Raw genomic sequence first — 13562 nt, 5'->3', positions numbered from 1 at the left:
TCAGTGGGAGTGGAGGAGCTTGGCTTAATATAATAATAGTGGAAGGTCACAGTCAACACTGGTAATAGGAGTCCACACACTATTGGTTGAAGGAGTGAGGAGACCGTAGACGCACTCGTTACAAGGAATCTAATACTGATCCTTGTCTAACCAGGCCCATGCAGCTAGTTGGTTCTGCTGGGAGATAATTCAAAAGATGTTGTGATGAACAAACAGGCAGTAATGCAGTGTGGAAAAACAACTTCCATCAAAAGAATCCAGCAAACAAGCTGCAACAAACTGACAGGTCTATTCTTAGAACCCTGAACTTTTGTTCACCATGACTTAAATAGAATCTAGGGGAGAAAAAGTGCACAATTTTAGATTTCACTGTACTGCTCCTTCTACACAACACTCATCATACAAACTGTAACTCCCAGCAACAGCTGTAGACACATCACATGGAGACCATTGAGTCCCTAATTTACACCCTCAGTCATGCTCTGTGCAACAGGGTCGTATGGTTGTTCTCAATGTTCTGGTCAGGGTGCCTGACTGGAGGGCAGGATGCTAGAGGAGCTCTCCTCTCATGGTAGACCAGCAAAGTGTGATAATGGGGGGCACACACATACACGCACGCTCCTCTTCTCCACCAAAAGCTGCGGAAACTTGAATGCACGGGGAGCTGCGCTCCAGGAGAATCAAGGAAGAGGCTGGGACAAAGGGCACAGTGGCGCAGGGTGCCCAGATAGTGTCAACATGTAATCCACTCCAGCACTTTAATGTGTTTTTGCCCCATTAAACTAGACCAGTGTTTCTCAATTCCTGGTTCTAGGGACGCAAAGGGGTGCACCTTTGTTTTTGTCTTAGCACCAACGCACCTGTTTCAAATCATTTGTTGAATAAATTGTAGTAGTGCTGGGGCAATACTATGGTACCCCTATGGGTCCCCAGGACCAGTATTAAGAAACACTGGACTAGGCTATTGCAGACATGTGGAGGAGGAAGGAAAGAAAGTGGGGGAGAGCCGCAGCAGAGAGACAGGGTGACAGGAACCATAGCATAATGAGCAGGGTGACTCTCCGCTTATGGTGTCTCACATTTAGCACGCTTGTCTCTGAGAGTTTAGGGTTGAATGGAAAACAAGTCTGTTGGAATAAATATGTATGCCCACACAGGGGGTGAGCTCATCTCAATAGTCCAAATTGGCTTCTTCTTCTAGTCACCACATTCTGGACGGAACACCCACAGCAGAGATCAGACCCAGGGAACCGCCACAAAGTAGCAACTAGTCTGCTGATCCAACACATAGGCCTAATGACAATGCCTCTTCTCTCCACTCCTGGACCTCATATTACCTGGGCCTTGCAAGCAGCGAACTAAATCAACAATATGGGACTTAAAACAAATAAGTTTGTCATTTACAGTAATACTCTTATCCAGAGTTACTTACAGTAGTGAGTGTATACTTTTTCATACTGGTCCCTCATGGGAATCAAACCCTACAACCCTGGCATTGCAAGCGCCATGCTCTACCAACTGAGCCACACGGGACAAACGGATAGGCAGGAGGATGTGCTTTGGGCTTCATTTGAAAAATATTAATTTAAGGATCGAGCCATTTAGGTGTTGCTGTATTACACAATAATGATTAGAATGGTTATATCATACTCTAGCCATGCATACCCCACAAGACATGCCACCAGAGGTCAGTCCCCAAATCCAGAAAAGACTATGGGAGGCCCACAGTACTATAAAGAGACATGACTACTTGGAACTATATTCCGCATCAAGTAACTCATTCAACCAATAACATTTGATAAAAATACAGCTTATGGAACAACGGGGACTGTGAAGCAACAAACAGACACACACTACACACACATGATAACATACGCCCTATACACACGTACACGTGGATTTTGTGTTGTAGATATGTGGAAGTAGAGTAGGGGCCTGAGGGGGCACACAATCTGTTGTGAATGTAATGTTTTAAAAATGGTTAAACTGCCTTAATTGCGCTGGATCCGAGTAAGGCAGCAGCTAATGAGGATCCATAAGAAATAAAAATACAATCTCGATAGTACTGGCACTGCAGGCATGTAGATTTAACAATCAAATATTTATTTCTGAAAACCTCCTTTGTCCTACCAAGAGTTGCTGAATATCTTTTCAACTGCAGGCCAGTGTTCAACTATGTTGATGGGCTTGCTTAGGAATACATGTCTTCCCTAGATATTTTAATCTTAGGATAAAGCACACCGTTGTGGTGGGAGATATAGACCTATCATCCTTACCATAAATAATGAATCAACGATTTATGTCTATTGTTGGTAGAGGTGAAGGGAAGGTCTTGATGTCATTTGATTTTCTATGTCTATCAGCAATTCAACAAAGCCCCTAACTAAAGGAAGAAATACATGATCTCCCTTCCCACATCCCCATTCTCTCTTATGTTGTGCTCTCTGTGTTCTCTCTTTGATTAAGAGCCCAACCAGAATTTATCCCAAATCTATTACGCTGCTACAATCCCTCCTGGACACTCAATCATTCTGAAGGGGTGCGGTGTGCTGATAGGGCCCACTCACTGAGAGTGGGAGGAAGAGGAGAGCGAGAGAGAGGAGCTTGAGAGGCAGTGACTAGGACAACAGTGCACACAGGTTTCACTGATCACGACTACAGCACAGCGGCTAGGCTATAGTCCATATGTTGTTAGCGGCACAGCGATGAAGAGCTCTACAACCGAACTGGCAAGTAATGCCACATTTCACAGCTAAAAATATACAATAGTAATGATAGTGTAGAATCTCGCTCTCTGACCAACTACAGCCACTCAACATGACATGCGCAAACCCACCCAGCTGACAAATAAGTGTCTCTGGCCTGTCCTCCTTCACACTCCTGTCCTGGGCAGCAGGGAGCTTAGCCAATCGATGATGCAGTCATATCATAATGACTCCTCTGGGAAGTCACTCCGCAACAACAACCTGTGCTGCTGACACGGACCCTGTAGAGCTGGAAATAGACCTGGCTAGTAGCCTGCCAAGATTGCATGATTATTATACAGCAAAAGCTATGCTACAGTACATAACATTGTCTAACTGCCTAGCCTACTCTCAAGCATGCACTTCTTATAAACACAGGAGGAATAAAATAATAGGCACCACAAAACTACTGTGAGTTGATAGACAAGTTTTTCTGTCTTTCTGGCGCTTAATTTGTTCTCTGGGGTTGTAGCTAGCTCCGACACTGACAGCTACCACTGCAGGGGGCCAGCAAGGCCTGTGTGTGCACAGTAGCTCTGCCTGCCTGCCAGGCAGTCTATGATGACTACTGACTACTGCACCGATCATCAGACACAGAGAAGAGGGATGCCTTTGAAGCCTGTAATCAAATTGGGGTATCATTGTCTTAAAATAACTTCTACTGAGTTTGGTATAACACTAAACATAGAACTCCCTCCCACCGTCTCATTCTGTGTCTCTTTCTCTCCATCCAAAATTCTTAGCTCATTGAGACAGTGTGAGAGGTATGGCTAGTCCGTGTTTGTTACTGCAGTGTGGAGCATAGTAGCGAGACATTGTTGCCATGTTAATGTTGGTCAGCTGGCCGAGAGTTTAATTGAAAAGCATTAGAGAGGATTGCAATAATTGAGTGAGAGGGCGTGATAGCAAGGAGGCTGTCTGAGATAGACATAACAGGGGAGGGGACATTGAGGCAGGGAATAGTGATATATTAGGTTAAGGTCCACCACTGCAAACCATGCGAGCATAGAGTGAAGCCAGCCAGATCAACTAGGGGTCAACTTTTTCGAAACTAAAATAAGAGTAATGCTACAACTGTCTTAGCCTGGCAACATCTTGTGGAAAGGCAGAGTGTTGGGTTGAACACTGGATCTGTTACTTATCATTCCTAGTCCTTGGGACCCGGTTACTGCTTCCCTAACCACAGGAAATACCATTGCCCCTCTTCTCAAGGGACATCAGGGATGTAATCATTAGCATAGCTTACTGTTGTCAATTACAACCCTGAATACCCCATCCATTATAATAATCAAGTCAGTAAATCAGGATTTCTTCATTAGGAAAAATATCAACAGGAAAAAGTATATGTCAGTTGTGTTCAATGACCCTGAATGCCACTGATCCTCATGAGACTGCGCCTTACACAGCCCCTCAACTGGCCCTGCAGCCAAGTGGAGCAGAACAGAGAGAAGACCGTAGGAGGGGAGAGGGAGGCCTGCTTACGTAACGTGGCTGTATTGATGCTGTGTCAGGGCACTGGTCCCAAGGGCTGGATAGGAGTGTATGAGAGAGACAGGCCACTACAGCTTCATCCCAGCAGAGAGGACATGAGAGTTGACAGACCTGCGGAGCATTCAGCGTGAAGCCTCACGTAACAAGGTGTGCAGCGCTAAACTCAACTGACCTACACAGGCCGGGGAATACGTCTGGTGCTAATCCAAGGGTAGAAAAGAAAGGGACCGGAATAATCTGTCCCTCCCCGCAGAACATACCCTCTTCTGCCTGCTTGTGTTTAGCATCACTGAGGCTCCTCCAGGGTAAGACTAGGGTTGAATATTTTCCTGGTATTTTACTAATGTTCCATCCCGAGAATAAATCACTTTTCCACCAGGTAACCCGGGTATTTCCCACCAAAACCGGAAGTGTCATTCAAAAGCATTATAAAGCATATACAGTGCATTCGAAAAGTATTCAGCCCCCTTGACTTTTTCCACATTTTGTTACATTACAGCCTTATTCTAAAATGTAATGAAACAATTTCCTCATCAATCTACACACAATATCCCATATTGACAAAGTGAAAACGTGTTTTTAGAAATACCTTACTTACATACACTACCGTCCAAAGGTTTGGGGTCACTTAGAAATGTCCTTGTTATCCATGAATATATTAATTGCAAAATGAATAGGAAATATAGTCAAGATGTTGACAGGTTATAAATAATGAGTTAAAAACAATTGTGTCCTCCAACCTTTACTTTCATCAAAGAATCGTCCATTTGCAGCCATTACAGCCTTGCAGGCCTTTGGCATTCTAGTTGTCCATTTGTTGAGGTAATCTGAAGAGATTTCACCCCATTCTTCCTGATGCACCTCCCACAAGTTGGATTGTCTTGATGGGCACTTCTTACGTACCATACGGTCAAGCTGCTCCCACAACAGCTCAATAGGGTTGAGATCCTGTGACTGTGGTGGCCACTCCATTATAGATGGAATACCAGCTGACTGCTTATTCCCTAAATAGTTCTTGCATAGTTTGGAGCTGTGCTTTGGGTCATTGCCTTGTTGAGGAGGAAATTGGCTCCAATAATTAAGCGCTGTCCACAGGGTATGGCATGGTGTTGCAAAATGGAGTGCTAGCCTTCCTTCTTCAAGATCCATTTTACCCTGTACAAATCGCCAACTTTACCACCACCAAAGCACCCCCAGACCATCACATTGCATCCACCATGCTTGACAGATGTCATCAAGCACTCCTCCAGCATATTTTCATCTTTTTCTCCGTCACACAAATGTTCTTCTTTGTGATCCAAACACCTCAAACGTAGATTTGCCTGTCCATAACACTTTTTTCCAATCTTCCTCTGTCCAGTGTCTGTGTTCTTTTGCCAATCTTAATATTTTATTTTTATTGGCCAGTCTGAGATATGGCTTTTTCTTTGCAACTCCACCTAGAAGGCCATCATCCTGGAGTCGTCTCTTCACTGTTGACGTTGAGACTGGTGTTTTGCTGGTACTATTTAATGAAGCTGCCAGTTGAGGATTTGTGAGGTGTCTGTTTCTCAAACTAGACACTCTAATGTACTTGTCCTCTTGCTCAGTTGTACACAGGGGCCTCCCACTCTTTCTATTCTGGCCAGTTTGCACTGTTCTTTGAAGGGAGTAGTACAGTGTTGTATGAGATTTTCAGGTTCTTGGCTATTTCTCACGGGGAATAGCCTTCATTTCTCAGAACAAGAATAGACTGACAAATTTCAGAAGAAAGTTCTTTGTTTCTAGCCATTTTGAGCCTGTAATCGAACCCACAAATGCTGATGCTCAACTAGTCTAAAGATGGCCCGTTTTATTGCTTCTTTAATCAGGACAACAGTTTTCAGCTGTGCTAGCATAATTGCAAAAGGGTTTTATAATGATCAAATTAGCCTTTTATAATGATAAACTTGGATTAGGTAACACAGCGTGCCATTGGAACACAAGAGTGATGGTTGCTGATAATGGGCCTCTGTACTCCTATGTAGATATTCCATAAAAAAATCTGCCATTTCCAGCTACAATAGTCATTTACAACATTAACAATGTCTACACTGTATTTTTGATCAATTTGATGTTATTTTAATGGACAAAAAATGTGCTTTTCTTTCAAAAGCAAGGACATTTCTAAGTGACCCCAAACTTTTGAACAGTTGTGTGTGTATACATACATACATACATACATACATACATACACACACACACACACACACACACACACACACACACACACACACACACACACACACACACACACACACACACACACACACACACACACAGTTGAAGTTTACATACACCTTAGCCAAATACATTTAAACTCCACACACATAGTGTGTGTGTGAAAATACACTTTTAAAAATGTCTACCAATCGATTGGTCGAAAGAACAGACTACTTTCGGTTCAACCATTTTTTGGGGGGGAGTTATACTGATTTTCATGCCATCATACCGTTCTTCTGCCAACTCGGGATTTACGGTATTAACTGCATAGCACACAAGGGAGCGCTAAGACAACAAACAAATGATCCTATTGGACGTCTTATTACCAGAATGCTCAACATGGAGCAACTCACCGATAAATTTCAAACTCTATGGACTTTACAATGAACACATGATTGGCTGCTGTTCTGGGGAACTACGGTGAGCTTCATAGTGAAAAATAATGTGACAGACTAAATGAAAAGCAGATAGCGGTTTATCTCCTAACGTATTGCAAAAGTCGTCTGCAGATATTTAACTAAAAAGTAGCTCAAAATATTCCAATGTATTCAAAAACGTCAAAAGGTTTCAGCGGTATTGACGGTATATGAAAACCATTCCGTGGGTATTTCAAAATACCCCGGTTATAGATCAATAAGAGTTCCAAACCTCTCTGCCAATAACGGCTAGTTTCCCCCTCCCCACTCAGACCACTCACAGACAGTCCTAGTAAAAGTCTTGCTTGGGATAGTTTTTTTGTTACATTTCTTGCCCATTTTAATGGCAGTCTATTGCAGTAAGGTACTTCATTTTTACCCAGAAATGATTTGATATAGGTATAAAAACAACTGCATTGGGCCTGTAACACCTGATGTAGGCAGTCATTGAATACAGGCTATGTTCTATCTCTGTATTGTTATTCATTCTTACTGATGTAATGAAATGATTCAAATGAATAAATATGCCCAGAATAATTTATTTTCAGTTAATTGTTTGAGTGGGATCTGAGGAGAGACAACAATGCAGCGAACTCAGCTGTAATTCGCCTGTGACACTCCTGGCTTAGACATGCATCAGGGCAGATAAAGTTACATAATAAATATTTCATGCCCCGTTGCCCAACCCATGTGAGAGCAGTCCCCTGGTCTGGGGCCAGTAGCCATTCTGCAGCACTGAGCATTCAGCCTACTCCTGAGCCTCGCTCATCTGACTCGACCAAGTTTAACTACTTGCCGCTCACTGAACTACCGGACTTGACTGGATCACACTGGACCTGAGCTGGACAACCCTAAACCGGACTGGACTTGACTGAGTCACACTGAACCTGACTGGACCACGCTGGATCACCATGAAGAAGGCCTACACTCTGCCATAGTGACTTAGCCATGCTGGAGCAGGGAAGTAGATGAGAAGTGGATTAACAATACACTAGCCAGCCTCTCTTATGACAGCAGCTGTAGACACTGAGAGTCTCCCTCTCTTGGCCCCCTCATCTCTTCACCCCCCCCCCCCCCCTCTATCTCTCCTGCACTCGCTACTGTAGCTCTCTCAATATTCCTCTCGATAGCATCTCTCCATATCCCTCCCTCCCTTTCTCTTTCTCCTCTTCTCCTCCCTGTGCTCACTCTGCCTCTTTGCCATGCGCGAGGCATACACATGTAAGTTTAATCCGGGAGGGATGGGAGACTGAATGAGAGGTTGCCCTCTGATTGACACACAGATCTGCTGAGTATTCACACAACCAGGACAGCTGTTGCTGGGAACTTATTGTAAAGGAACAGAATTTTACCTCCTGGAATAGTTCATATCCTCCTGCCTCTGTCTCTTTGTGCTGATGTCTCCAGTCTCAGATCTTTGCAGCGCGAGGTGTTATCTGTAGCACTGAGCTCCAGATTAAAAGGAAATTGCAGGATGACTAAATCTGCCTGTCAGCCTCTGATTCCTACAGAAAGCGTAAGTGATACAGACGGATGAGTCGAGGATAAGCCAGTCGGGACTGCAAAGGAAGATTCATTAAACTGCTTCACTCTTCATGGGACGCTGTACTTTTTTTTGGAGGGTGCATCTTCGTCTGTTTTTGTGTCTGTGCCGGGACCGGGACGGTGTTCATGTGCCTGCAGTCTACAGCGGCCGGGTGTTGTTTTCTGAAGAAGACAGAGCACACAGGCTGAGGCAGTGTTGAAGCAGGACACCCTCTGTAGGAGACAACTCTCCTCGCTCCTCTCCTTTTCTCTTTTCTCTGCAGACATAACTGCCCACCCTGACACTGACAGCTGGGGGTGTTGGTGTGCTCTGTGCACAGATAGCTTGACCTGACCAAGAGACTGTCCAGACGTCTTGTCGAGGCATCTTGTCGTACAGACTGACCCACCACAAGCTCTAACCAGAGCACCTTAAGCCATTCCAGGTGGCTCCCAGTCCCAGCCAGGATGCAGGTGTCGTTAGTGTGTACGGATCACAATCGTGGCGGGGTGAGCCGCAGTACAGAGGAACGGCTCAACCACCGCCAGAATGCCAACAGCCCCAACACAGGCACCCGCAGCAAGTTCAGGGCTGTGGCCATGGTGGCCCGTAGCCTTGGACAGGTCACTGTCCAGAGCCAGCCCACGTCCAGCGACCAGAGCATACGCACCGGCATGAAGTATAGGTAGGACAGACTGCATGACTTATAGGTAGGACAGACTGCATGACTTATAGGTAGGACAGACAGAATGACGTATAGGTAGGACAGACTGAATGACGTATAGGTAGGACAGACTGAATGACGTATAGGTAGGACAGACTGCATGACGTGTATGTAGGACAGACCGTATACTGCAGGTAGGAAAGACTGTATGAAGTATTGGTAGGACTAGGGTTGCAAAGGGAGGGTATATTATTTTCAACTTTAAGTTTACCAGTAAACTACAAGAATTTTGGTATCACCTCTCGTGGCCCTTTTGGGTACTTCAGATTATCACGTGTCTAATTATCTCTGGCCCTCAGTGTGGCCTTATCACATGTAAAATATGAAATCATTAAATAAGATGATTTTAAAATAAACAAATAGAATGACAAAGCTGTAAAACATTATCCTAAATATAAACCACAAACTTAGTGAATATATTTGGTGTTCAATATGAGGGTTTCAGCATGAAGTGTGTGTATGTGTACACACTTTTATTTATTATACCTGAAAACTTCAATTAAATGCAGTCTCAAATAGCCGCCTGTCCCTTTTTAATAGCCCGGCAATGGCATACACTTCTGAAAATAAACGCGCGTTTCAAATAATCGTCTGGTCTAAATGAATTATTTACGAGATTACCATGAATTGTCAAATCCCCGAGCTGACAAGGTACAAATCGGTCGTTCTGCCCCTGAACAGGCAGTTAACCCCCCCCTACTAGGCCATCATTGAAAATAAGATTTTGTTCTTAACTGACTTGCCTTGTTAAATAAAGGTATAGTGGGGCAAAAAAGTATTTAGTCAGCCACCAATTGTGCAAGTTCTCCCACTTAAAAAGATGAGAGAGGCCTGTAATTCTCATCATAGGTACACTTCAACTATGACAGGCAAAATGAGGGGAAAAAATCCAGAAAATCACATTGTAGGATTTTTTATGAATTTATTTGCAAATTATGGTGGAAAATAAGTATTTGGTCACCTACAAACAAGCAAGATTTCTGGCTCTCTTAAGTGTGCTTTCAATTCTATATAAATCACAGACAGTATCACCAGCAAAGCACCATCACACCACCCCCTCCATGCTTCACGGTCACCTACTCTTCGTCTCACAAAGACACAGCAGTGGGAACCAAAAATCTCAAATTTGGACTCATCAGACCACAGGACAGATTTCCACCGGTCTAATGTCCATTGCTCGTGTTTCTTGGCCCAAGCAGGTCTCTTCTTCTTATTGGTGTCCTTTAGTAGTGGTTTCTTTGCATAAATTCAACCATTATGGTCTGATTCACGCAGTCTCCTCAGTTGATGTCTGTTATTTGGGTTGCAATCTGAGGTGCAGTTAATTGCCTGAGGTTGGTAACTCTAATGGACTCAGCAGCAGAGGTAACTCTAGGTCTTCCTTTCCTCTGGCGGTCCTCATGAGAGACAGTTTTATCATAGCGCTTGATGTTTTTTGCGACAGTTTTTGCGACAGCATTTGAAGAAACTTTCAAAGTTCTTGAAATGTTCCAGATTGACTGACCTTTATGCCTTAAAGTAATGATGGACTGTCATTTCTCTTTGCTTATTTGAACTGTTCTTACCATAATATGGACTTGGTCTTTTACCAAGTAGGGCTATCTTCTGTATACCAACCCTACCTTGTCACAACACAACTGATTGGCTCAAATGCATTAAGAAGGAAAGAAATTCCACAAATGAACTTTTAATAAGGCACACCTGTTAATTGAAATGCATTCCAGGTGACTACGTCATGAAGCTGGTTGAGAGAATGCCAAACGTGCACAAAACTGTCATCAAGGCAAAGGGTGGCTACGTTGAAGAATCTCAAATATAACATATTTTGATTTGTTTAACACGTTTTTTGGTTATTACATGATTCCATATGTGTTATTTCATAGTTTTGATGTCTTAACTATTATTCTACAATATAGAAAATAGTACAAATAAAGACAAACCTTTGAATGAGTAGGTGTGTCCAAATGTTTGACTGGTACTGTATATGAATACATTTTTTACAAGTTATTTAAGTATAAATTACCAAGTTACGATAGATTGACAGATTTTCTGTTAATTACCAAACTTACTAATGGGTCCGGTAACTTTGGGAAATTACCGGTAGCTTTGCAACCCTAGGAAGGACAGACCATAGACCACAGGTGTCAAACTAATTCCACGGAGGGCCAAGTGTCTGCAGATTTTCTCTCCTCCCTACTTGATTTATGAATTAGTCACTAATTAATAACTAACTCCCCACACCTGGTTGTCTACAGCTTAATTTAAATTAAAAAACAAAAACCTGCAAACACTAGTCCCTCCCTGGAATGAGTCTGACACCCCTGCCATAGGCACAGACCATAGTCACTGTAGACCTGATACAGAGAATGTGGGTGATGACATTAGGATAGACTTAATTACTGGGTGAAAGCACAGTATGGAAGATCGAAACCTGGATATCTGATGGTGATTTAACGAAAATGGGACTGGTATATAGATAATATATGTTTACTGGTATCAGATTGCATACAGGAAGAAGGGTTTCATGCTGAGCCCCCCCCCTTTACTGCTCCTTTTGCATAATTATTAATAGATTACATGCCATCCTCTAAATGTTGTATGGATATGATTGATGTGAATTGGAATTGCTCAGACATATTTGAATTGATGGATATGCATAACACAGCACAAATCATTCATATTGTTATGTTTCTGGTCTGTTCTGTATTTGGCAGTAAGCAGTATATGAAAATCAGGCTTGTCGGTACAATTATTCTTCAAACAGCTCCTTACTGTAAAGTGTCATGTGCCTTCTAAAGCTTTAATAGTTTGGGATTGATGGTAGTTGTTCTCTTAAATGATTATAACCTAATTTTCCCCCGGCAACCTATATTAATAATTATTCTGTGCACAGTGGACTGCAGCCTGAACCTCTCAGTAAAGATCAGTCCATCATCAGCAACTCTCTGTTCTAGTGGTTTGAATAAGATGTAAAAAATATTTTCAACTTATCAACTAACACCTACACTCCATTAGTTCTGGTCTATGTTAGGCTGTATTTAAGACTCAAAAAGGAAGCTGAGCTGTGTTTCTATTATAACAGAACAGAGCCACGAATGGACCTATTTAGTACAAATGTCTACGGTGTTCTTTAAAACCAAAAAAATAGATGGCAAACTATTCACATTTAAAGGTGGTATTTACTTGCATAAACACATGGCAAATGGTTTGTGTGAGGTGAATAATTAGTCATTACAGCTTCTTCATATAAGCTGACAGTACTTGGAAAGCTAGGGGGGTGGTTGTCAAATGAAATGCCTTAAACCCACAGTCTAGGCTAAATGTCTATGGCTTCCTTAAGTTAAATTGATCTGGGATTAATCTGCATTGCCAGTGAAAGAGCATCCCTTTTGCATTGCTGCAGCACTCAGATAAACTGCAGATGTTTGCACGAACAGGAGGAGTCTTTGTTAAGCTCAGTGTTTCAGGATATTCTTATTTACCAATCCTCAACTTCCACTCTAGCTGCTTCTGAATATCAGTCCACTGTTTAGCAATTGCTTTCACTGCAATTAAGATGGGAGGGTGCACTGAAAACTTATATGAACGGGCCAGATGTTGAATGGACCCGATTTTCAAAGTCTGAATGTGCAGAAGCAGCGCTCTTATCTGATATGCTGGCGGCTGCTTAGTCATGTTGACCGACACCATGATAATCGGGTTGAAAGGCCAAGTCAAAAACGTGATTTTCCTGTGTTTTATAAATATATCCACACTGAGGTTGGATTAATAATGTGCAGTTGTGAAAATTTTGCTAAGTCCCTTTTAGTGTGTCGTGGGAGATTCAGAATTAGTTGGTAACATATGTAAGATGTTTTATATTCATCAAATGTGTGTAAGTTACTTCTCATCAGAATGGTATTTTTGTATAATGCTGTGGCGGGGTTGCAGTTATCTGTTCTATGTCAAGACTAAGTTGCATGGGCCGCAGAGAGGGGAGAGGTCAAAGTGTCATCATGTGTAAACATATCTTTTGCTCCACTATGTGTGTATCAGTCACTCCCTATTTTTCCCATCGGGGAAAAGGAGGATGGCAGTGTCTGGAATCATTCTCATGGTCCCTTTTATCTTAACCTATAGCCTCATTCTCCTCTCCGTGAGTTTGTCCAGGATTGGTTGTATTTAGAATTGGTTGTATCTAAATGACAATTTGATATATGCCTGTTGATATGGAGGATTGGTTTATGGTTCTGGGGTTTGAGTAAGGAGACAAAGCTGAACGATTTATTATGTCTATGCTGTCTGACTATGTGTGTTCTTTGCTATTAAAGGATCTCAGTTGCATTGTAGGGGGGCTCTCAGAGAATTCATGGTTAGACACTGAATTACCTGAGAGTCACTGGATTGTGATAGAGCTGATATGATTAAAGATAGACTTTGAT

General features: G+C 42.7%; 1 protein-coding gene across 13 annotated transcripts in view; it reads left to right on the top strand.

The window, feature by feature from the left end:
* Nucleotides 1-13562, top strand: part of LOC109896352 (voltage-gated potassium channel subunit beta-2) — a 120491-nt gene that overhangs the window by 66825 nt on the left and 40104 nt on the right. The window contains exon 1 of one of the 13 annotated variants that reach the window (XM_031816347.1): nucleotides 8072-9102. The exons of 10 other annotated variants lie outside the window; for them this stretch is intronic. In XM_031816347.1, coding sequence (XP_031672207.1) covers nucleotides 8885-9102 — 218 coding nt within the window. In that variant the 5' untranslated portion in view covers nucleotides 8072-8884. Of the gene's footprint in view, nucleotides 1-8071; nucleotides 9103-13562 lie in introns of those variants that run through there. 2 more of the 13 variants (XM_031815857.1, XM_020490602.2) reach the window with 2 other exon arrangements.

The sequence above is a fragment of the Oncorhynchus kisutch genome, linkage group LG1 (genome assembly GCF_002021735.2).
Source record: "Oncorhynchus kisutch isolate 150728-3 linkage group LG1, Okis_V2, whole genome shotgun sequence".
In the NCBI taxonomy this organism is placed as follows: Eukaryota; Metazoa; Chordata; class Actinopteri; order Salmoniformes; family Salmonidae; genus Oncorhynchus; species Oncorhynchus kisutch.
The sequence above is the reverse complement of the archived record's forward strand: the minus strand, read 5'-3'. Positions and strand labels throughout refer to the sequence as shown.